The sequence below is a fragment of the Carettochelys insculpta genome, chromosome 4, assembly GCF_033958435.1.
Source record: "Carettochelys insculpta isolate YL-2023 chromosome 4, ASM3395843v1, whole genome shotgun sequence".
Classification (NCBI taxonomy): domain Eukaryota; kingdom Metazoa; phylum Chordata; order Testudines; family Carettochelyidae; genus Carettochelys; species Carettochelys insculpta.
Genome location: NC_134140.1, coordinates 76842876 through 76867220, shown reverse-complemented (window position 1 = coordinate 76867220; position 24345 = coordinate 76842876). Strand labels below are relative to the sequence as shown.

The following is a 24345-nucleotide window of genomic DNA, read 5'->3' as shown; positions in this document are numbered from 1 at the left end:
GCCTGAGGAAAGCAGCAAACTGCACTTCCCCTCCCCCCTTGACGAAGGAGAGCAGCCAGCAGTGTCCTTCTACAAATCAGGGGAGGGAGGAACTTCGGTCCCCCACCCTTCATAAAGGGTACCTGCAGGGTGGGAGGCCCAGGGTGGGGCAGTTTTGACAGGGGAATACCCCCAAGCCCACCCTTTTCACCTGCCTGGTGATTCTTTTTTTTTCTGTGCAGTAAACCCTCAATTTAACAGACTAATGGTGAGGAGGGGTGTCTGTTAAAGCTGAAAGTCCATTAAATAGAGGGTTTACTGCCCACCCACCCCTGGCAGGCTGCCCCAGCCTCCCCACCTCCAAAATTCTCGTGACTCACCAAAGGAGCCCACCGCTGCTGGAGGAGCCTCCCCAGCCCACCACTATGGCTGGAGGGAACCTGCTGCAGCACGGTTGAAGCTTTCCTGCTGCACAGCTGAACAAGCCACAGTTGGAGCCGCCCCTCGCACCTCCCACCAGGGCTGGGGCACATATGCAAGTGTCATCTGTCCGCATATATGCGCCACCCCTGGTGGGAAGAGTGTGTGGAGGCTCCAGTGGTGATTCAGGATGCTGTGGAGGGTTTAGCCATGGTGGATGTAGTAAGTCCCTTACTTTTTTGGAGGGCAGGCTTTAGGATTTTACAGACCCTGATTATGCGGGCTTTGAGAACAACAGTGGGGCTGGCAGACATCCATTGTTCCCGAAGTCCCCTAAATCAGGGTCCATAAACTTGAGGGTTTACTGCAGTGTTTTATGAGAAACAATCCTATTTTCCTGTCACAACCAAACTCTTTCATTGCTTTAAATTATAAGAGGAAGCTGTATACTGAACTTGGTGGTCCTAGCTCTTACCACTTAGGAAGGGTTCTTGAACAGACAGACAAACTCTCTGAAATATATGGAAGATAAAAGATCCAGTGTATTCAATAGAAAGCCAAGCGTCTCAGATACATCATTGGTCTTGGAAAAACTATACTGAGATTCCATGACCTCAGATTTGTTTCAGTCATAACTTTTTTTTGGGTTTTTTTTTTTTAAAGCTATAAAATATAACCTCAGAAGTTTAAAGGGTGTCTTTTGGTGTTTAATGTTCCTCAATATAGGTTGCAATCGATCTTTTTAACAATGAGAACTTGAAAGTGAAACCATTGTCACTTATTCTCATTGTCCTCAATGAAATGGGAATATAAACTAAGCACAGAAATTTAATTAAAAAAAAAAAACCCAAAAACTCAAATGTATCTTAAATAGTGAGAGGTGTTTGGAATTTTAAAACTTTCAATTTGAGTACCATAGAATCTGAGTTATGAACAGAGTTACAAACTGACCAGTCAATCACACACCTCACTTGGGACTGGAAGTATACAATCAGGCAACAGCAGGCATCTGTCTTCTCCCTCACCCCCAAAAAACAAAGCAAAACACACACAATACAGTACTGTGACAAGCATAAGCTACTAAAAAAATGGGAAATGTGTTAAAATGTGTTGTCAAGGTCAGGAAACTGTTTCTATGCTTATTTCATTGAAATTAGGAAGATTAAAAGCAGCAAATTTCTTCTGCACAGTAAAATTTAAAAGCTGTGTTATGTTAGTGTTCAGTTGTAAACTTTTGAAAAATAACCATGACATTTCATTCAGCGTTTCAAACAACTTCCGTTCCCAAGTCTTTGTAACTCTGAGGTGCTCTTGTAACCCAAAGTGTTGTTAACGCATGCAAGGGGGGGATACATTTGTGTTTCAGTATTTAAGGCATGACTGTAGAGAATCAATTGCTTGACCAGCCTTCAAATTTAGGTAAAGAAATAAAATTGCAGTGGAATCAGTACTTCCATTATTCTCGTCGAGCAATAGATGGCATACGCATCCCAATCGTGGCCCTGGACCACCTGGCCTCTGAGTATGTACTTCTCCATGGTGTTGCAGGGGTTGGTAGATCACAAAGGTAGTTTCACCAACATCAACATTGGCTGGTCAGAGAGGTTTCATGACTCTCACATCTTCCAAAATTCTGGGCTATACAGAAAGCTCCCAGACTGGAAAATCACAATTGGTGACATGGAGATGCCTATTGTAATATTGGGCAACCCTGCTTACCCTCCACTTCCTTGTCCTGTGAAGCCCTACACAGGAGCCCTGGACCACAACAAGGAAAACTACTATCACAGATTCAGCAGATGCAGAATGGTGGTTGAATGCACCTTTGGCCATTTAAAAGTGAGGTTCAGATGCTTATAGACCTGTTTTGACCTGTCTGAAACTGGCGTCTCCACTGTGATTACAGCATGTTCTATTTTGCACAACATTTATGAATCCACATAGGAGGCTTTCCTGTCCATCTGGAATTCTGAAGCTGAGGCCATAGACAGGGCTTACTTGCAGCTGCCTGCAGAACCATCCACCAGTAACCATGCTGAGGCAGCAGCAATATAAGACTCTTTAAAACATAGCTTCATGAATGATCTGTAACACACATGCTATCCATGTATTTCTCTGTTGTAATGCCAATAAATCATACTGTGTCTTAATGAATGAATGGTCTTACTTGATGTGAGGGGGTTAAGTTACACTAAGTCGAATGTATGTGGTGGACAGCTGTGTCTTCAGCCCTTCCCCAACCCCCACAATGATCTGTGTTCCCTACCACTCCTACACGCCACAAAATCTCACTGAACTCAAAGGAATGATGTTATTTTGGGGAGAGGAGAGGTTTAAGTGGCAGGGAGAAGGATGCTTGAATAGCCTTTTGCAATGGTCCTTGGGGCAAGAGCAGCAGACTATCCTTGCTCTCTGTCCCCACATTCAGGGACCATGATGATGAGATGTGGGTGACCCTCTTTTCAGGGGACTCCGGGCAGCAGGTATCAGCTGCTGCAGTGCTGTGTTGGGAGTCTTTCTGCAGCGGGGAGCACAGGATCTCCATTTTCTTTGTAACTGCCATTATGAGCTTTGCCACATCCTCACTCTGCCATTTGCTGTTACTGTAAATCGAGCATTCTCTGCTGAAACTCAGCTTGACTGTGATGCCACTGAGCAGTGACCTTTGTCAGCCTAATGTGTTCTGCTTCATTCCATTCCATGTGCTGCACATCCTACTTGCACCTCTTTCTCTTTCTGGACCTCCCTTGTCCGCTGGGCATGGCAACTGAAAAGTGCAGGTAAAAATTAAGAAACATTTCATATAACATGCTTTCAAATGAAATGAATGGGTCTCTGTCTACTATCAGGGAAAGTTTCTTTTTTGAAGGTTGCTAAAGGCTTATTAAGGATGGGATGATAAGCATGCATTTCACATACCGGCACATTTCTTTGTGAACAGGGTAAGCTATAAGCAATTGTCCGCCTTTTGGGGGAACAGGAGGGCTGCAGAGCCATCAGGTCTGTGAGGGGTGTCCTGGGGGAGGGTTAAAATTTTTCGGCTGTTACTGGAGCAGTCATCCCCAATGAGCAAGCTACATGGTGAGAGGGAATGGTGGGGAAAGGTCAGATTACAGCTGTGTGGATGGCTGAATGAGGGGGATCCCTGTAAAATAAAAAGGAATAAAAAATAAAATACAGTAAAAAATGAAACCAGATGTTGGGTGGAAAGAGACATGGGAGAGGAGACTCCCAGCAGAGGCTGGCAGCCACAAGGCACTGGGGAGTCCTGTAAAATAAAAAGAAATGCTGGGCGGGAAAAGAGATGAGGGTGCGGGAGCTACCCCATAGAGCCTGGCAGCTGTATGGTGCAGGGGATTCCTGTGAAATAAAAAGAAATGCTGGGTGGAACGGGACATGGGGGAGTTGCCCCACAGAGCCTGCAAATTGCATAGGGGGTGGGAAACAGAGCACCCCCCAGTTACTGCAGGGAAATGTAAAAGGGTAGGAAGTATGCGATTAAAAAAAGAAAAAAACCCAATGCAAATTCCTATTCTGCTGTAGGTTGCCAAAGATGACATCACCCTCCTAAAACTAACATATGGACAAAGAACACCCGCTCATGCTGTGTGACCACAAGCCTGGAAAATTTGCTAAAATGCTGTGTGGCGCCCTGACACCAGATCACTATCTGGTTGCCTGGCGTGGCAAGGTGTGCTACCATGGAAGCTGCAACAAGTCAGTCCTGCCCAAGAACCATGTGAAAAAAATACAAGAGTGCCTGGATGAGGCGTTCAAAGAGATCTCTAAAAAGGAGAAGCGCTCCATCTCCGGAAACATAAACACGCTGTTTTGAGGCCACAGAACTGGAGCAAACCTGTACCCACCCACAACCTGCTTCTAGCATGCAGAATAAATACTCACCCAAACAGGGTGGCCCAGGGCGCTGGGGACTGGTTCCAGGTCTATGATGAAGAGTTCCGGGCTGTCAAGAACTTCCTCGGTCCACTGCTTGTTATCTTCCTTCTGGGTCCTTTCTGAAATCCAGTTGAGCTCTCTGGGCCAGGGCCTTTTATCTATGTTTCTAGTTCACACAATACCTTGACCCTTCAGTGATTCAGCAAAATCAGTGTCCTCTAGCTGTTTGAAAAGTGTCTACTGAATGCCTTGTTGATGGCCATCTGTTGTCCTGCTCATAATCTATTCCATTGTGATCAAGATTGTGATCAAGAACAAGAAAGGTGACAGTAGGCACCATTGCTGCACTCCTGAGAGTATGCTGAAGGATTCTGTCAAGACACTGTTGTGAACAACTTGGCATGTCTTCAGATCACAAGTTACATTAATAAACAGATGCCTGAAGTACATCCTTTGCATCAGATGGCAAGACTTTATCACAAATGAGAAGCTTTGGAACAGAGCAGGACAAGAACCACTTGACCTTCAAATCAAGAGAAGAAAGTGGGGATGGATTTGAACACACTCTCAGAAAACCATCATCCAGCGTAGTCCATCGAGCTCTCAGATGGAACTGGCAAGGAAAGCGCGAAAGAGGAAAACCTTGGGCAATGTGGAGATGATCTATTGAGACTGAAGAACAACAACAGGGGTATTCCTGGAGTCATCTAGAAGTTATGTTCTAAGACAGAATGAAATGGAGGAGACTTGTAGATAACCTATGCTCCGCTAGGAGTACATGGGTTTAATTCAAGTCATAATGTAGTAATGACATTAACAAAGAAAATGGAAATTCAGGTTCCTAAAATCAGTGGATAGCTTTTCTTACCTATTGAGTAAAATATTCTGAAGTGCTTAATGATGTCCCACTTTTGTAAAACAAAGATTATGACCTTAAAGTTGACTCTTTGGTGGCGGTGTTTTCTGTGATTGAAGACTTACTGGAATTTAAACATGCTTAAATATCTGCTGTTGTGGAACTATCCCTTAACTGGTCATCTCCAGTCTGTGTTTTAAATGTGAAACTAATATACTCCAGTTAATTTTAGAGGCTTTTTAAAGGTAGCAGTTAGTCTCAGTATTCAGATTAAAACCTCAAACCTTCTTCATCAGTAGAAACTTCCCAATATTTTAATAATTACTTTTAGAAATATGACAGAAATTAGTATGTTGTATATTAAGAGATCATTTATCTTAGCAGTAAAATATAAAGTGAACCTTTTGTTGGATATTGTTTTATTGGGCCTCACTGGGTGTGGCCACATAGCATTTTGGAGTGCACCTCCCAACTTGGGTCAAAAGACTCAGATTAGGCTAACACTGTAAAATTAGCCATGTAGTAAGTGCTATGGCTGACAGTACTGTTCTGGCTCCAAAGTCTATGGAGGAGATGGCATCATAACCCAAGCTCTAGCCCATGCCTGGACTTCAAAGCCTGGCTGTACAGCAGGGTTCCCTCTAACTTTTTCCATTCATTAACAGAATAAATGTTGTTTAAGTGCACTAAGTCACATGGGGATATGCACATCCAGTAGAAACACAAGCTACCAGTGTAGGTGGTCAGGATGCTGTGCTAATCAGTCAGGAGTCACTGTCCTGAGTGGCCACACAAGTGCTTAGCTTACAGAGAACATTACTGTGCAGCTGTTTTTAAAAGTGGCAGCGTTAGCCCTCATAACCGGTGTGTTTTGTCCTGGACTGTGATTCTTGCTGTGAGAAGCTGCATAGTCTCATACCTTGTGTCCTGTACAGTAATTGAGGAAACAAGTTGTTGCATCATGAGATTTTACTTGTATGGATGACTTAACTCTAAGATAAAACAGCCTCTTTCCTGTTCATAGGAATATTTGTTGACTTGAAAATACATTTTGCCATTTTATGCCTCAAGGAAAGAGAGGACTTTGAAGTCATCTTAGTATAATACAGCATTTACATACCCTCAAAAGTTTTATTTGTGCATGGTACTTTGTAGGACAGCCATGGCTTTTTGACTTTACATTAGCATATGAAAATACAACTAATACTAAAACAAATCAAAATGAATTAAAAACATAAAAGTGCTTTCTGAAATGTGTATTAGTCCAATAAGTCTACGAAAGCATAAACAGCTACAGATGAGAATTGAGGACCTCAACCTGTCCCACTATACTGACTGCAGATTTTATAAGAGTAGATTATATAGTGTGCTGTGATCGTGGAATTAAGTAATCTGTTGTAGATAAATATGTATTTCAGATGATAAGGTGTATTTTATCTGTGATAGGTCCTCTGCTCTCATTTACAGTGTTGGAAAATTAGTGTAAGGCCATTAGTATCAGTAGAGCTGCCTTGGATTTGAATCATTATAGGTAAGAATACAGACCCCGCCTCCAGGAAGGTTTGTTGTTCTTTTTTCGTGGCAAAAGAATTCTTATGAGTAGATCCTACAAGTAATAGCCACCAGAAATAGACTGGCATACCCCATGTCCAAATATATTGTTAAAGGCCATATGAAAACTAAATACAAGGCTTCAGTCTGTTATTAAATATGTGACAGTCCCCATTTATACCATGTACGGAGCTGGAAATTGGACAACTAGTTTTAAATGTGTGGTTCTGTATTACTCAAGAAAGAAGCCAGTTTAGGCTAATATTTCAGCCTGTGAAGAATGACTAGTTCTTCTTCGAGTGTCCCCGTGGGTGCTCCAAAATAGGCGTCGGGCTTGCCCGGCGCCGCAGATCGGATCTTCCAAGCAGTTTCTGCCGGACCGCGCATGCGCCGGTGTGCGCCGCTCCCTTGCGCGCTCCTGACCACGTGCGCGATCCAGTCCCCGCCAGTTCCTCTTAACCGCTGTCGGCTGCAGACGGAATCCGACTAGGCTACGGCCAAGTTAGCGTATTTAATGGTTTTAACTGTTTTTTCTTGAAAGTTTTCAAGTTGTTAGGCTACTGTTAAGTTAGCCAGTTGTTATTTTCAAAAAAAAAAAAGAAAAAAGAAACAACAAGCGGGACAGAATTGAGTCCAGTCCTAGTAACAAGCGGAACACCGGAGGCCAGGAGCCTAGGGCTATTAGCCCTCCTGCCATGGCAGGCCATCGGAGAGGGGGAAAAACAGCACAGAGAAGGTGCTAAGTACCCATTAACAACTGAAAGACTCACCAACAATGTCCTCTTCAGGATTTAAGAAATGTGAGTCCTGCCGAGAGGCAATGCCAGCGTCTGGTGGGCACAGTGTCTGCATAAGGTGCCTGGGGGAGTCCCATGTCACGCAGAAATGCTCCTTCTATGCAAAATTAACAGCCAGAGCAAAGAAGGACAGGGAGATGCGGCTTAAAATGCTGCTCTTCGACAAGGCCCTCCAGCCAGACGTGCCGGAGCGGCCGCAGCAGGAGGGACCCTCCGGGGCCCATAAAAGGAAAGCCGCCTCCCTCACCCCATCAGCGCAAAAATGGAGGAAAGCCTCCCCAGCCCGATCCCTACCGGCAGCAACAGTGAGCGGGACGGGAGGAGCGCGCGGCCCCCAGCCGCAGCAACAGCTGATCGGCGGCGGGATGGAGAGCCACGTGGAGGCGGCTCAGCCTCCGATAATCAAACAGCCGCCCCGCACTGCAGGCAGGGCGGCGGCTAAACAAGCGCCGGTACCGGCAGCACCGCAAGCAGCGGCACCGACCCCTGGGGAACCGGCGGTGCAGAGCGCGCAGGCACGCAGCCTGCAGGCACCGGAGGACACCGCCCATGCGGCACCGCCCATGAGCATGCCGAGCACGGCGCGGACGGGGCCGAGATCCCCTACACGTCAGGGGGCGGAGTTACCTCCTCAAGGGAGGGGGAAGGCTGCACACAAAATGAGGCACCGCAGCCCCTCTCCAGACAGGGCTGCAGAGTTGCTTTCTCTCAGCCCTCCACTTATGCTGCAGACTCGAACCAGAAGGCAGGGGTCCCCCCTAGCCTACCCGGAGCCCCCGTCTCCATTTTTACAACCAACCTCGCCCTGGCTGGGACCACCTTCACCCTTCCTGGGGTTTGAGCCGCTGGAATACTATCACAAATCGCTCTCTCCAGTGTCCCAGATCTCTCGACGATCTCGCTCCCCCAGATGCAGAGGGTATGCACCAAGGCAGTGGTCTAGGTCACCTTCCCAAGAAAAGTGTCTATACTGCCATGGTCGCACCTATCACCCGGGGCATAGACACCACCGGCAATCTACCAGGGAAAGATCCCCACAGACGGTTCCGTATCCCCGAGGGCAATCGCAAACGGGGACAGAGACTCAAGTATCTCAGGGGGAACTGGTTATGGAACCCCGAGATTTTCCCTTGCAAGCTTCCAGCGAGAGGATGTACCATCACCAACAGGAACTGGAAGGGTCCAGAGAGGCGTACCCTAGTGGTTCCTCGCTCTCCTCCCCGGACGAGGCTACGGTCCCGGGGGACGTCCATCCTGCGGACGATCTCAAACAGTTTCAAGAGCTGTTTAAGAGGGTGGCCTTCAAGCAAGGCATCCAGACAGCAGAGGTTCAAGAGAAACACCATAAGCTCCTCAAAAATCTGAGACCTCCGGCCTCCTCCAAAATAGCAATACCGCTTGATGAAGCAATCTTGGAGTCCGCCACTATGATATGGCAGACCCCTGTGACTATTCCGCCTGTCCACAAGAGAGTGGATAAGAAATACTTCGTGCCGGCGAAGGGCATGGAGTTCCTGTTCAGCCACCCACAACCAAATTCCTTGGTGGTGGAGTCGTCGCAACAAAGATCAAAGACATCTCAATTCAAGACAGGGGGAACAGACAAAGACGCCAAGAAGCTAGAGCTGTTCGGCAGAAAGGTCTACTCCTCCTCCACTCTACTGTTGCGAATGGCAAATTACGCAACGCATTTAGCGAACCATAAATTCGACAACTACACTAGGTTAACCTCCCTCATGGACTCGCTTCCAGAGGACAAGAAACCGGTGCTCAAGGCCATCGTGCAAGAAGGCTACGCGGCCTCGAGGGCGGGAGTTCAGATCGCCCTGGATGTTGCGGACACAGCAGCACGTTCCACAGCTGCGGCAGTGGTGATGCGAAGGGAGTCCTGGCTCCAGACTTCGGGTATACCGAGGGATCTGCAGGCAAAGATAGTCGATCTTCCTTTCGACTCGCAGAAGCTGTTTGCTGAATCAACTGACTCAGTCCATCATTCCAGTAAAGATTCAAGAGCCACATTTAGGACCCTGGGGATTTACACCCCTCCATACAGAAAGAAAAAGTACTACCCTCAACAAAGACGGTACCAGTACCAGCAACAGCGTCCCCAGTACCACAGGAGTTACGAGCAAGGGCGACATCAACACCACCTGCAGTACAGAACTCCCAGGCGACGTTCCCAACAGAGCCGTGCATCCTCGGGGCAGGGCCAAAGGCCACAAGTTTGGCACACAGATCCAGGGCTGCGCCATCCCTACCATCGCACAAGATCATCCGAAGCGGTTATTCCACCATTGCCTCCGTCCATTCTACGACCAGTGGCAAAGGATCACCACAGACAAATGGGTGCTGGAGATCATAGCCACGGGGTACGCCATCCCCTTCCAGTCGCTCCCACCGCCACGACCTCCACCCAGGCCCCACCTCCAGGAGGCCTCCCACGTAGTGAGGCTTAAGCAGGAGGTAGACCATCTCATGCTCATAGGGGCAGTGGAAAGAGTTCCGGAGCAACTGCAAGGAAAAGGATTCTACTCCAGATACTTCCTCACGGAGAAAAAGACAGGAGGCTGGAGGCCTATCTTAGATCTTCGAGGCCTCAACCGGTAGCTGCACGAGCAATGCTTTCGGATGATCACAATCGCCTCCATCCTTACGGCACTAGACGATGGAGACTGGTTCGCAGCCCTCGACTTACAAGACGCGTATTTTCACATAACTATCCATCCGGCTCACTGACGATTCCTCCGGTTCATGGTAGGCAAAGAACATTTTCAATACAAGGTCCTACCGTTTGGCCTCTCCTCGGCCCCCAGAGTCTTCACCAAGACCTTGGCAGTGGTGTCAGCCTACCTGCACAGATGGGGGTATTTATATTCCTGTGTCTGGACGACTGCCTACTCAAAGGGGCCTCGAAGGAGGAGGTACTGCGCATGATATGCGTCACAGCAGGCACGTTCTCTTCGCTCGGCCTGGTTATCAATCTGGCAAAATCAAAGATAGACCCCACACAGGACATAGAGTTCATAGGGGCACGCATAAATTCTATTACAGCGAGAGTGTATCTACCAGAGACACGCTTTCGGGCCATCGGCTTCCTCATGCAAGTCATCACCTTCAGCCCTACGGTGCCAGTTCTGACGTGCTTACAGCTGCTGAGCCACATGGCAGCGGCGATGTTCGTAGTACAGAACTCCAGGTTACACATGCGCAGCATGCAGCACTGGCTGGCGAGCGTATACAAACCGGCAGCACACACCGTTCACAGGGTGGTGTCGCCCACGACAGAGGTGCGCAAATCCCTGCAATGGTGGGTAAACCCCAAGAACTTGCTAACAGGGGTACCCTTCCACCAACCACAAATATCGGTTTTTCTTACTACATATGCCTCCCTCATAGGGTGGGGAGCACACATGGGCAAAGAGGTGACGCAAGGGCTGTGGTCCTCCACGGAGCAGTCACTGCACATAAATATACTGGAGCTCAGAGCAGTGTTCAACGCCTGCAGACACTTTCGAGACCATATACAAGGCAAAGTAGTCGGGATCAGTACAGACAATACCTCACCATGTTTTATATAAATCGGCAAGGAGGAGCTCGGTCCCATGCCTTATGTGTGGAAGCAGTCCGGTTGTGGAACTGGTGCATCGCCAACAATATAACCTTGAAAGTCTCGTACTTACCAGGTGCTCACAATGTGAAGGCAGACCAGCAGAGCAGGCGTTTCGCACTCACACACGAGTGGCAGATCCATCCCGATCTGCTACGACCGATTTTTCACGCATGGGGTTTTCCCCAGATAGACTTGTTTGCTACTGAACACAACAAGAAGTGCCCACGATTCTGCTCCAGGGCAGGACTGGGACGGGGGTCCCTGGGGGACACATTCGCGATCTCGTGGAGGGGCCCCCTGCTTTACGCTTTTCCTCCCACAGTGCTGATCCACAAAGTCTTGCAGAAAGCCAGGAGGGAAGGAGCCCGAATGATCCTGATAGTCCCAACGTGGGATCGACAGCAGTGGTTCCCCCTACTCCTGCGCATGTCGGACCGTCCACCGATGCCCCTTCCGGTAGCGCCGGATCTGCTCACGCAAGCCCAGGGGTCCATAGTGCATCCGCACCCCCAAGGCCTGCGACTACAAGCGTTGTTAATCCATGGCTCAGCTCCCTAGAGAGCACATGTACGGAGGAAGTGCAACAAGTCCTAGAAAGTAGCAGGAGGACTTCCACCAGGAAGACCTACAAGCAGAAATGGACTCGCTTCGTGGCATGGTGTTCTACCAAACAGCTAGCCCCCCTTTCGGTGCCTATACCTGTGATATTAGAGTATTTACTGGACCTCAAGAGAGGAGGACTCTCACTATCCTCGTTAAAGGTCCACCTTGCCACCATTTTGGCGTTCAGACACAAAGAGGAAGGGCGCATGGTGTTCGCCCATCCCATGGTTACTAGGTTCCTCAAAGGGTTGGTAAACCTATACCCCCCTCGGACACCGCTTCCTTCTTCGTGGAACTTGGACCTGGTGCTTAATGCGCTAACGGGACCACCATTCAAGTCTTTGGCCACGGTTTCCCTCCGCCTCCTTACGATAAAGATGACCTTTCTTCTCGTAATCACGTCAGCTCGCAGGGTGAGCGAGCTTGCGGCATTTATGGCAACGCCACCCTGCACTGTTTTTTCCAAGGAGGCGGTAACCATACAGCTGCATCCAGCCTTTGTTCCTAAAGTTTCTTCTGAGTTTCATATTAACGAACCTATTGTTTTACCCTCGTTTTATCCAAAGCCTCATAACTCTAACACAGAGGTGCGCCTACACCTCCTGGACGTGAGGAGGGCGCTGGCCTTCTATATAGACAGGACCAAGTCTTTCCGGAAAACGGATAGACTCCTTGTCTCTCTCGCTCCCAAATCGAAAGGAGAAGGTCTCTCTTCGCAGAGAATCTCGAAGCACATCGTATCCTGCATAAAAATGTGCTACGAACTCAAAAATACTCCTTTACTGGCCACGCCCAGGGCTCATTCCACTAGTTGGTTGGCGGCATCAACAGCCTTTTTCAAGGGCGTTGCGCTAAAAGACATCTGCAGAGCGTCGACCTGGTCATCCTATGACACCTTTGCCAAACATTACGCCCTTCACAGGGTATTCCAAGAGGACACCCGTCTCTCAACAGTGGTCCTCTCGGGGACAAGCTGCACATAATCCGATTACCCACGTCCTATATTGAGTTACTGCTGGGTAGTCACCTAATGTGGAGCACCCACGGGGACACTCGAAGAAGAAAGAAAGGTTACTCACCGTAGTAACGGTGGTTCTTCGAGCTGTGTCCCCGTGGGTGCTCCACTACCCGCCCATCCTCCCCTCTTCGGATCTCTGTTTAGTGTTTTTCAGGAGCATCCGAGGCGGTTGGTCAAGGAACTGGCGGGGACTGGATCGCGCACGTGGCCAGGAGCGCACAAGGGAGCGGCACACACCGGCGCATGCGCGGTCCGGCTGACACTGCTTGGAAGATCCGATCTGCGGTGCCGGGTGAGCCCGACACCTAATGTGGAGCACCCACGGGGACACATCTCGAAGAACCACCGTTACTACGTTGAGTAACCTTTCTTTCTTTCTATAGTGGCGTTCCAAGAACTGAACACAATGCTCCAGATGTGGCCTCACCAGTGCCGAGTAGAGGGGAATAATAGCTTCTCAAGATCTGCTGGAAATTCTTCTCCTAATACACCCCAATATGCCGTTAGCCTTGTTGGCTACTAGGGCACACAGTTGACTCATACCCAGCCTTTCATCCACTGTAATCACCAGATCCTTTTCTGCTGCACTTCTGCTTAGCCAGTTGATCCCCAGCCTGTAACAATGCTTGGGATTCTTCCATCCCAAGTGCAGAACTCTGATTTTCTCCTTGTTGAACTTCATCCAATTTCTTTTGGCCCAATCCTCCAATTTGTCTTGGTCACACTGCACCCTATCTCTGCCTTCCACTGTATCTACCTGACCCCTATAGCATAATTTTAATATATATTTTAACTCCTATATAAAATTACCTGAAAGATAATTCTTCTCCTGTATGACCACAGTTAAGTTACCACTCATACATGTAAATCATGGTTTCATTCTAATTGTTCTGTATCCTAGAAAATGCTGTGACGATTAGCCAATCTCTTCTGTTGGAGCAGGAGTATAATTTTAATTTATGTATCTCCCCTGAGGGCAAATTTAACCTTGTGACTTGAGCTGGGGGGGGTTGGGGAGGACACAAGGCTAACAGCTGAATAAAAGGCTAAATGAAATGTGGGTTGTCATTTATTTCTAGCTATTCAATAGAAGGAGAATAGAAACCTGATTTGAGGTTTTTTTAGCTCTCAGGATTATATTATCACTTTAATCTTAACTTGAGGTAATTTCACTCTTTCAGATTTTATGCATTATTTGCATCATTTCTTCATGTTAATTTTCATTGCTTCTGTGGGAAAACCTGACGTTTTTAACTCCCATTTATAAGGTGATATCATTCACTGATTGATTTTTTGTGTATACTCATAGCAATGTTTATGCTGCTCCTTTAGGAAAAAAAGGGGGGGAAAAGAAATTGAGTTCCATGTAGCTACTAATCACTGTTTTGAAAGCTGTGTCACTAATTCTGGCAAAGGGAGGGCGAAAAACAAGTTTAAAAAAGGGCAGTGATGGATTGAACAATTGTATACAACAATGCACAGTTTACCTGTGATGTTTAAGCACAGGGGAAAATGGTGGTAATCGTAGCATTTTTGTCTTTAAATTTAGAGTTATATAATGAATGAACGATACTGAGTTGTAGTGATGCACTTCATAAATATCAGAGGGGTAGCCGTGTTGGTCTATATCTTCAAAAGCAAGAAGTCCTGTGGCACCTTATAAGCTAACAGATATTTTGGAGCATAAGCTTTTGTGGGCAAAGACCCATTTTATCAGATGTATCCAGAAATATCTTAGTCTCTAAAGTGCCACATGACTTCTTGTTGCACTTCATGAATATCTTCCTTGAGAAAAGTTACTCCTTGGGAGAGTTAACTGCTTAGGAAAATTGCTCTTCTCCTGTCCCTGAATATACTCTTTACTCCCCCACCTCCAAACTTTCCCAATAGCTTTTAGATTAGCTAGCCCATAAGCTATTTCATTTCAACATCTATAATTTCCTTGTATAGTGTGCCTATAATACAGATGTGCATCAGTGCAGGAGAGAGATGAATAAGTTGCTCTAAAATGAAGTATAATAGTTTTAATTTTGAGTGTTCTAAGTGGTGTAATGAGTGAAGACTCACTAGGGAGAACTATCCATGTTGGACACGTTGTATAACTTAAAATATTTATTTTAAATTTAACACTGCACTGCACATGTCAGTCTGCTTAATGTCTGTAGACAAAAATCAATAGGAATTAGTTTATTATTCGTAATTATCTATACTGACTGCTGCCTTTAAAATCACTGAACCATAGAAGTAATGTTTCCCTTGATATCTTTGTTGGTTAGTGAAAGAATTGCATTAAAGTAGCCAGTGAAATGAGTGCCCATCATCTTTATTTCAGTCATTTATTCCTACAGTCTGGATGTTGTTCTTTTTGCTTCTGCTGTTTAATGTAACAAGCCAAATGTATGTAAATGCTTTCTTATAGATGACCAGCAAGTGTATTAGCATTGTGGAAGAAAGAAGGAAATGTTTTGTTCAACTGTCTTCATACGATGCCTAGTACTGGGGGTCCCTCATTTTGATTGGTGTCACAATGCTATCACATTACAAATCATAAAAATAATCACATGCTGCAATATATCCTTCTCTCTTTCTCATATAGTAGCAATGAAGAAGGAATACAGGATCACCATTAATACCCTCGCTTTTTGAGCACTGTCATTTTGTAGAAAATAAACTTTAATGAGACAGACAAAAAACTGAGATAAGTTTGTTGCATTTCACTCATGTTTAGGGTTGGTTGTCCACTCTAAACATGTAGCCGGAAGCTAAATATTCCTCTGATTTAGTCTTCATATGTAAAGTAGATTACGGCAGACCAAAGGAATAATTTATATACAGTATCTAGTGGTACTTTATATTCTTTCTGGAGCATTTGAAAAGATTTTGTATATAATCATTTTTAGCTAAATAGTCACACAAATTAGTAGGGGATAAACTTTAATCTACAAATAGGTTTAAAGAATGAATAATGAAGGGGGTAGTACCTTTTTTGTTTAATATACTGTCATCGCAACTGAAGTAGTAGTCGATAAAACCAATGATGCACATGCCTTATTAGACTGGGCTGTAGGAGATTCAGCAGTAATGAATAACAGATTATTTTGTATTTGCTTTCATACTTTCTCAAAACAAGTGCTCAAAATCATGAGTCAAATCCCAAACAATCATGATACTGCCTTAAAATCATGAATGTTAAAAAAAAAAAAATGACATGTTTCAGAGGGGTAGCTGTATTAGTATGTGTCAGCAAAAACAAGTCTAGTGGCACCGTAACATCATGAGTGGTGGTAATAAAATACTGCTTTAAGAGTAGGAAGGTGGTGTGACTTTGTCGGAAGGTCTAACACTTTATTTCATGTCTGAGATAGCTTTTGTCCCAAGGGCAATAACTTCACATAATTGTTGGTAAAGAAAATGGAAAACACACAATTTCACTTTACAGTTTTAAAAAGAAATTGTTGATAGTTTTAAGTTCTCATAAATGAGGCGCATGCTCCATTAGCTGGGGTTGTTTTATTTAAGGAAACAATATCTGGGCATGTGAGATGATATTTTGACTTACATTATTCTCTAGTAGAAAATCAATAGCTGTATTTTCATGGACTCCTCTTTCCTGTTATCAAAGGAATTAATTTTTTTCCTGTGTCCTATATGTAGTAAATGTTCTGCTGCACTTTGCCATGTTATTTTTTAAAAGATCTGTATAGGTAATTAGTATGATTCCGTGATGAGTAGATTCAGTGTGAAAATGGGTAATTTGTCAACAACTCTGTAAAAATTAATTGTATCTGGTACATGTGTTATAAAGAAATGTCATGTGGGAAGCAGGAGGCGGGGTACTATCAAGATTTTCTTAATTTGCCTCCTGGATAATTATGATGTCAGCCATATAGTCTTTCACACACTGCCCAGTAACTCTGAACTTTCAAGGGCAGTGAGAGTATGTGAGAGGCAGCTCCTCCAAAGTAGCCATAGTACATTTAAAAAAAAAAAAAAGGCTGAAGCTTGCTTAGATTACATCACAGGGCATCATTTTTTCAGATACAGTGTCAGGATTATTGTTTAGAAATGGGTAAAACTTATGAATAGTTTCATAGATGAGATCTTTTCCCCACCCCGCACTGAAACTGACATTCTCTGGAACTAACTTTCTATTCAGAATGTGTGTAAAAGTTTCCATCTTTTTTATTTAAATTATTTTAGAACCTTGAAAGTACAGAGTTAGTCTGAAGAAAACTGCAACTTGGAATAAGAAAAGTCGTCATGAATAAGCATGCTGTGTTGAATTCCAAAAAAGACCAAGTCAATTTTACTTATACCAGCTAACCATTTTATTCTACTTAGACTAATTTTGTAGAATTGGTATTTTAGTAATAAGCATAATTTTATTTGAATTTTTTTGAAAAGTTAGAATGAAAAGATATGGTATTCCTTAGTTCAGACTGACTTTGTATTTGAAAATATGCTAATCCCTTAATACTACCTTACTTCAATTGTGTGGAGAAATTTTTTATAGGTTACTTTACAACTGACCAGGTAGGTGCTGGAATTCGGGCATAAGTAGTAGCCCATATTAGTAAAGTATTTGGGATTTAGGCGGTCTATTTTTATTTACAACATATTTTATCAGTTATACTGGAATCTGTGTCATCTTCTTGGAGATCGCTTAAAAAGTAAATACTTGTTCACATGAAATATTTTTAGATTTTAACCACTCTACCTTCCAAAATTGAAATATTATTTAATTAGAACTTTGTCAACGTTTTGTGGAATTTGGAGAATTGTACTGGTGCTAATGAAAGGAATTCTGTAGCTGTTAGCAAAGATAGCTGACAGGCATTGTAAAAAAAAATAAAATAAAATAAAATGGTTGACTTACTCAGGTTGCGAATGTGCTGCTTTGCATTAGCCACTGGATTTTGGACATACTAGCAGTTGTTGTGTAACCCTCAGACCTAAGGCGTAGTGTACTGTCCTGTTTAAAACAAAAAGCAGTCAAGTAGCACTTTAAAGACTAGCAAAATAATTTATTAGGTGGGCTTTCGTGGGACAGATCCACTTCTTCAGACCATAGCCAGACCAGAACATGTCCTGTTTAGTGGCACTGATACTACTTGCAGAAAGAATGAGACTGTCCTACAGTCTTAGGTACCAGGCTTTTAAGTCATCGGTAGAGACTCATGTTGTAAGCACCAGATGTTCTATGTTTGATTCTACTTGGTATCACAGTTGCATAAACTGTTATTACTTTAAAAACGAAACCCATAAATCTTGCAAATGTGTGTTACGTAAGATTTCTGAGAGCTTGTATTGAACGTGAGTGCTTTGTGATTTCCTTCATGTCAAAGAAAACTAAATTTCACGTTCTTTGTGCTAAACTAAAACATGGGCTTTTTTCTCATTGTGCTTGAGGAAGTGAATGAAATTTTTCAAAGGTTAACAGCATGTACATGTTTGGGAATTGGCACAGAGAGGGTTTCCAGCTTTCTAAAAGCACAACACCCACCACATTCCTTCTTCCTTTGTGGCTTGTTCTGTCCCCCCCTCACTCACTGGGCTGGGGCAGGAGGTGGGGAGTGAGAGCTCTAATTAAGGTGCAGGCGCTGCAGCAGGGCCAAAAGTTGCGGGTTCAGTGATGGCTCTGAGCTGGATGGGGAGATGGGATGTGGGAGGGGCTGGGGAATGCAGGTTCTGTGATGGTGCTGGACATGAGATGTTTGGAGTTCAGGAGGGGGCTCCAGGCTGGTGGATGGGGGCTGAGGGGTTCAGAGTGCCTAAGGGGGCAGCAGGCTGAGGCAGTAGATTAGGGTGCAGAGAGGGTGAGGTCTCTGAGGTTGGGCTAGAGAGGACGGATTCAGGGTGTGGGAGGGGACTCTAGGATGGGGTATGGAGTTGGGATACAGGGGGTAGAGAGCTCTGGACTGGGGGCGAACGTTCTGGAAATGGATGAGGATGAGGAGCATGGTATGCAATAGGGGGCTCTGGGTCTGGGAGGCCAGGATTGTGGTATAAGTTTGCCTTGGTCAGCTTCCAAATAGTGATGCACTTCGGCTACAGCAGGCTCCCTGCCTGTCCTGGTACCATGCTGTGCCCTGTAAGTGGCCAGCAGGTTTAACACCTAGGTGTTTGCAGGAGCAAAGAGGCTCTATGTGCTGCTTCCTGCACCGCCCCACCTTGGCTCCCATTGGCTGGTTCCCATTGGTTGGGGCAGACTTCAGGGAGTCCAGAGCAAATGCTGTTCTGGAATCATTGTGCCCACTATCAGGACTTGTGCTCTGCGTTTTGGGACTGTCCTGTCCGATTTGGGATGGGCAGTCATGAGTGTTCCCTGTAAGCTGCACACTTGTGCGGCTGCTCTGGAGAGATTCAGATGCGGCCTGACTGATTAACAGAGCACCCACAGCTAGGTTTGTGTGTTTACAGGTGGTGCGCACAAAAAAAATCCATAGGTGGATGGAAAAGATTACAAGGAACATTAGTAGTCACCCAAATCTATCATTTGATAGTGCTGTCAGGGGAAAAACTTCTAATGTATTTCATATTTTATATATAATTTATCTCCAAACCAGGAATGGCAAATACCATCCTAAGTATGAGTCTGTATTTTCATAGACTTCTTAAGACCAGAAGGGCCCACTGTGATCATCTAGTCTGACCTACAGCACAGTGCAGACAATGGAATCTTATCAGCCCACTCCTGTAAATACATTCTGGCTGAGTTACTGAACTCCTCAAATTATGGTTTAGAGACTTCAAATTGCAGAGAAATTAACTCTTTACACTAGTTTAAACCTGCAAGTGACCTGTGCCCCATGAGGAAGCCATATTTTTATTTTTGTTTTGTTTTGCACTGTATAGATGATAATCCTCACAAAATGATAACTCTAGAGTTAAGGGTGGTAGATGGCATTTGCCACCAATGCAGTCCACAAGGTGTAAGGAAATAAAAACAGGTAAGACATTCAGTACTGCGTGTGTATACCTCTGATCAGTTTCCCATTTAAGACTTTATGGCTGTCTCTAGACTAGCCCCGAATTTAGAAGGGAGCATGGTAATTAGGGTGTCGGGAGATCATTAGACTAAATCTATCCCACGGCAACTTCAAAGTATGAAACTTCGAAGTGCCAGCTTGCACGTAGCCACGGGTACTTCGAATTGCTCGCACTCCTTCGTAGTCCCTTTACTCCTTTGAATTCTGACCTATGGCTACACACAAGCTGGCACTTCTAAGTTTCACACTTTGAAGATGTCGCAGGGGAAATTTAGCCTAATGAAGTTCTGCATATGCACTGCAGCATTTCATTAGCGATTTCCCAACACCTTAACTACCACGCCCCGTTTGAAGTTCTGTGCTAGTCTAGACTGAGCCTACCTCTTCTATCATCCACAGCCTACTTATCTTTATCCTCAACCTATCTTCAATTTACCCTATTTATCCTTAATTCCAACTGGATTACTTGATCTATGTTCATGTATAACAGTTCTTGTAGGGCTTTTGTGACATTTATAAATTAGATTGTATCTAGTTCTGTTTTGTGCTTCTATCAAAAATAGCTGTAGCTGATAGAACTAGACATTTTTGACAGCTAATCTTTGCATAGCTGAAAGTAGTTCTTAATACCCATAACTCAAAATTGCTATTTTGAGTTGTACAAAGATTAGCTGACAGAGCTGCTCAGATTCATCGGTTACCTCCATTTTGTGACAAAAAGCATATACTGGTGAGTTGGGTTCAGCTTGAAAGGAAAAGTGGCCTGTGTGCAAGCCATCAAGAGTCAAGGTGGGTGAAATTTTCCAGGTGAATAGTTTATTTGCCCCAAAATGAAGTTTCCATTCAGCCAAAGCTCTTAATGGTTTTGTTTCATCCAGAGTTCCAGCCAAAATAATTTTTTCGAGCTAGATTCATGAAGGAACTTAATCTTTTCTCACAGCATTGGAGGAAATAGTGGTGATACTACTGCTATTGCTGCTTCTGCCACCTTCACCTTCCCATATGGCCCTGTAATTAGGGCCCTCACATGATGTAAGGGAGAGGGAGGGAGATTTAGGTCCACACTTTGCCTGATTCAGGGCAAGGTAGTCCATGGCTATGAGGTGTGAAAGAGGCAGCACCTCCTTCTCTCATGGTTTGTGAATGGCATTTCCAAATTATTTTCTTCATCTTCATCATCATCAGTAATTGTGGCCTCAGTGCTCGTTGCTGTCTGATGCCTCTCACGATTTCCTTCCATCTTTCCTTGTCCACTGCGGAGTGGCTTAGTTTGGTGCGGATCTAGTCTACAGGATCTACTATATCTTCTATCCATTCTATGTGGGGTCTGCCTCTCCTGTTCAAACCATCGCTTACGCCAAATCCCAAGGTCTTGATTTTTCATTGGTCGTTCATTCTGCAAATATGCCCAAATAGTTGTAGCTTCCATTTTATGACCTTCTGCACCTGGTTCTCTTTCGGCTGTATCTTTCTATATAATTCCTCATTGGTGACCTTCTGCATCCATCCTATTCTCAGAATCTTTCTATAACAACTCCTTTTGAACGCCAATATTCTTCTTTTCAAATCTTTCTTTATCACTCCGTCTCACATCCATACAACATGCTGCTGAATACACACATTTTCAAGACGCTTAACTTCATTCTTAAGCTAATTGCTTTGCTTTTCCAGATCTTATCCATTGCCTTCAAACTCGCTCTTGCTTTTGCTATTCTAGTTGCTATTTCCTTCTTACAGTCTAGATCATTCGTTATGTTGCTCCCCAGATATGTGAACTTCTCTACATTTTCTAGTTCAATACCATCGACACTAATCTTTCTTCCTATTTCCTTATCTCCAAATACCATTTTTTTGTTTTATCGATGTTCATAATCAGTCTGTACCGCTTCCCTTCTTCGTTTAACACCTGCACTGTTTTTGCTAGCTTCTCATCTTCCTCAGTGATAACTATATCGTCTGCGAACCTCAAGTTGTTAATTCTTTTCCCATGCACAGACACCCCTTCTACCTCTTCCTTGATCTTGTCCATCACTCTCTCCAGTTGTGTGATGAAGATACTTGGTGATATTGGATCTCCTTGTCTTGTACTGCTACTTGTTTTAAACCAACTTCCCAACTCCCTGCGTGTGCTCACCACTGCCTCCACGTTGTCACTGATATCCTTCAACAACTGTATCGTTCTGCTATCCATCCAGTATGACTCCAACACCACCCAAGTCACTTTCTGATCTATAGTGTCAAATGCCTTTTGAAAATCAACGAAGCAAGTGTATATGTTCTTGTTCTTTCATCGAGCTTTTTCCACTATCAGTCTTAGTGCCAATATCTGCTGTATGGTACGTCTATCTTTTCCGAACCCTGCTTGCTTGTCTGGTATATGTTCTTCTATCTGCATTTTTAGTGTCTCAGTCAGTATCATCATCAGCACCTTGCCTAGATGACTCATTAGGACAATTGTTCTATAGTTCTTACACTCCAATGTACTTCGTTTCTTGGGCATTGGCGCTAGCACAGATCTTGTCCATTCCTTAGGCACCTTCCCTTTTTTCCATGCTATGTTACATAGTTGGTGTATTTCCTGAATCGTGCCTTCTCTGCCGTATTTGATCATCTCTCTCTTGATCTTATAATTTCCAGGGCTCTTGTTGTTGTTCTTTAGTCGTTTCACTGCTTTTTCTACTTCCTCCTTCAAAAATCAGTCTCGGTCTCAATGCTCGGTGGAGATATCTCTTTCAGTTCGTCAATCAGTCTCTTTGAGACACCCTCGGGTCCAACTGTGCTTTGTATAGGTCTGTGCAATATATCGTCCATCGCTATACAATCTTCTCTCTGTTCATTAGCACGTCTTCATTTTCATCTTTGATCGCCATCTGCTTATTTATTTGTATACAACATAAGATTTTTTTGGGGAGGAGGGGTTTTTTGTTTTGGTTTGGGTTCCTCTGAAATTTTTTCTGACTTTTCATTTCAGCTAGCAATCAAACAAACAAAAACCAACAAAAAAAACCGTCTCCTGAGAGGTGTAAATTTGTGCTGATTAGGATTTGTTTGCTCAAGGGTCCCAAAGACTTATCTGTGCAAGGCAAATTTAAATTTACGAATTATGGTAAATTGTTTTGCCTTTTGAAGAGGTGATGGGCCAAATCACTGTAGGAACATGTCACTCTAAGCTACTCAATTTGAATTACAGTTTTATTGTTCTTGAAGTGAGAGCAGCCATGTATATTTCTTTATTGGAATGTGACCAAGTTGATGCTGTAGTCACTTAAATTGTTTACTTACAATGGTGGTTGCATATTTTATAGCTCTGCAAATTATTAGTTCTGTTCGTTTCCTGTTTCTTGTTTGAGTTTGTGCTTTAGAGTGTGACTGATAGTTGGGTCATGTAGGGTTTGCTTGTGCTATAATCATTGATTTCAGTGACACAGAGGTATTGGAATTCCATATTTAAAGTACTTCACTACTGAAAAGTGTGTAACATAAGTCATTCCTAATCCCACCCTAAAAGAAATCCTTTCTGTTTAAACTGACAAAAGGCTTTCTAACAGAATTTAGTTATATCTTAAACAGAGCACTGGAATTGAAGTGAATTTTATTCATCTGTGTTTATTTCTAGCTGGGGTGTTTGTATCTCATTACATTTGAAACAGTTTTTTACACTTGTGTTACTTCATTAAGCAGTTATCTGTAAATCTTAAAAGTTGCAAGCTGTAGCCTCAGACCTCAAAGGCCACCTTGATATGTTTTGTACAGCTTTCCATATGGACAGGAAGTAAAATGTGGCATGAACAATTTAATTGTGTTTTTCAGTGTATACCTGATCCGTATTGTAATGTTGCTTTTTCTGCCCCACCTGTAGCTTCCTGCAGATTTCACAAAACTGCATCTTACTGACAGTCTCCACCCACAGGTGACCCACGTTACCTCTAGTCATTCAGGATGTAGCATCACAAGCGATTCTGGAAGCAGCAGCCTTTCTGATATCTACCAGGTAAGACAGAAGTCCATAATGCCAGCTGCTCAAACAATTGTGTTAAGATAAACATTTAATTCCAGAATGTCGGCTTAGAAGTGATTACACAGACTATAATGAAGATATTTCAATGCACTGAATAAATTTTGAATTTTCTTACTTTTTGTCAGTATTCAGATTGTGAAACAAAAGAAACTCCAAATTATTTACAAGAAAGTATGTTACTCTTTGAAAATGGAGCAATTAGAAATTTTGATCCACAGACTAGTCTAGCTTTTAAAGACTACAGATAATTGGTAACCTAATGAACCTGGTACACATCCTCCTGTTTGTTTCAAGGTAATACTCAGGTCTAGTATTCACTACAAAAGCTGTGCTGATATAATTATACTGAGAAAAGCTCTTAGTGGAATGCAGTATATACTGACAAAATAAGTCCTGCGCTGTTATAATTGTGCCTCTACAGTGAGTGATGAGGGAGTGGACATGGTTTAGGTGTGGTGTTTTTGTTTTCCCTTATACTTCTATCCCATATAGCCATACTGATAAAATTTTTAGCATAGACCTGACTTTAATGTTTACTTATAACTATCAGAGCTGATCAACAGCACCTGGAGAAATAACCATAATGTAAAAACAACATGTTCTCTGT

General features: G+C 44.0%; 1 protein-coding gene across 7 annotated transcripts in view; it reads left to right on the top strand.

The window, feature by feature from the left end:
* RAPGEF2 (Rap guanine nucleotide exchange factor 2) overlaps positions 1-24345 on the top strand; it is a 400682-nt gene that overhangs the window by 286877 nt on the left and 89460 nt on the right. For 5 of the 7 annotated variants that reach the window (XM_074993110.1, XM_074993111.1, XM_074993116.1 and 2 more), the window contains one exon: positions 23580-23711. The exons of the other annotated variants lie outside the window; for them this stretch is intronic. In XM_074993110.1, coding sequence (XP_074849211.1) covers positions 23580-23711 — 132 coding nt within the window. The remainder of the gene's footprint in view (positions 1-23579; positions 23712-24345) is intronic. 7 annotated transcript variants of the gene reach the window in all.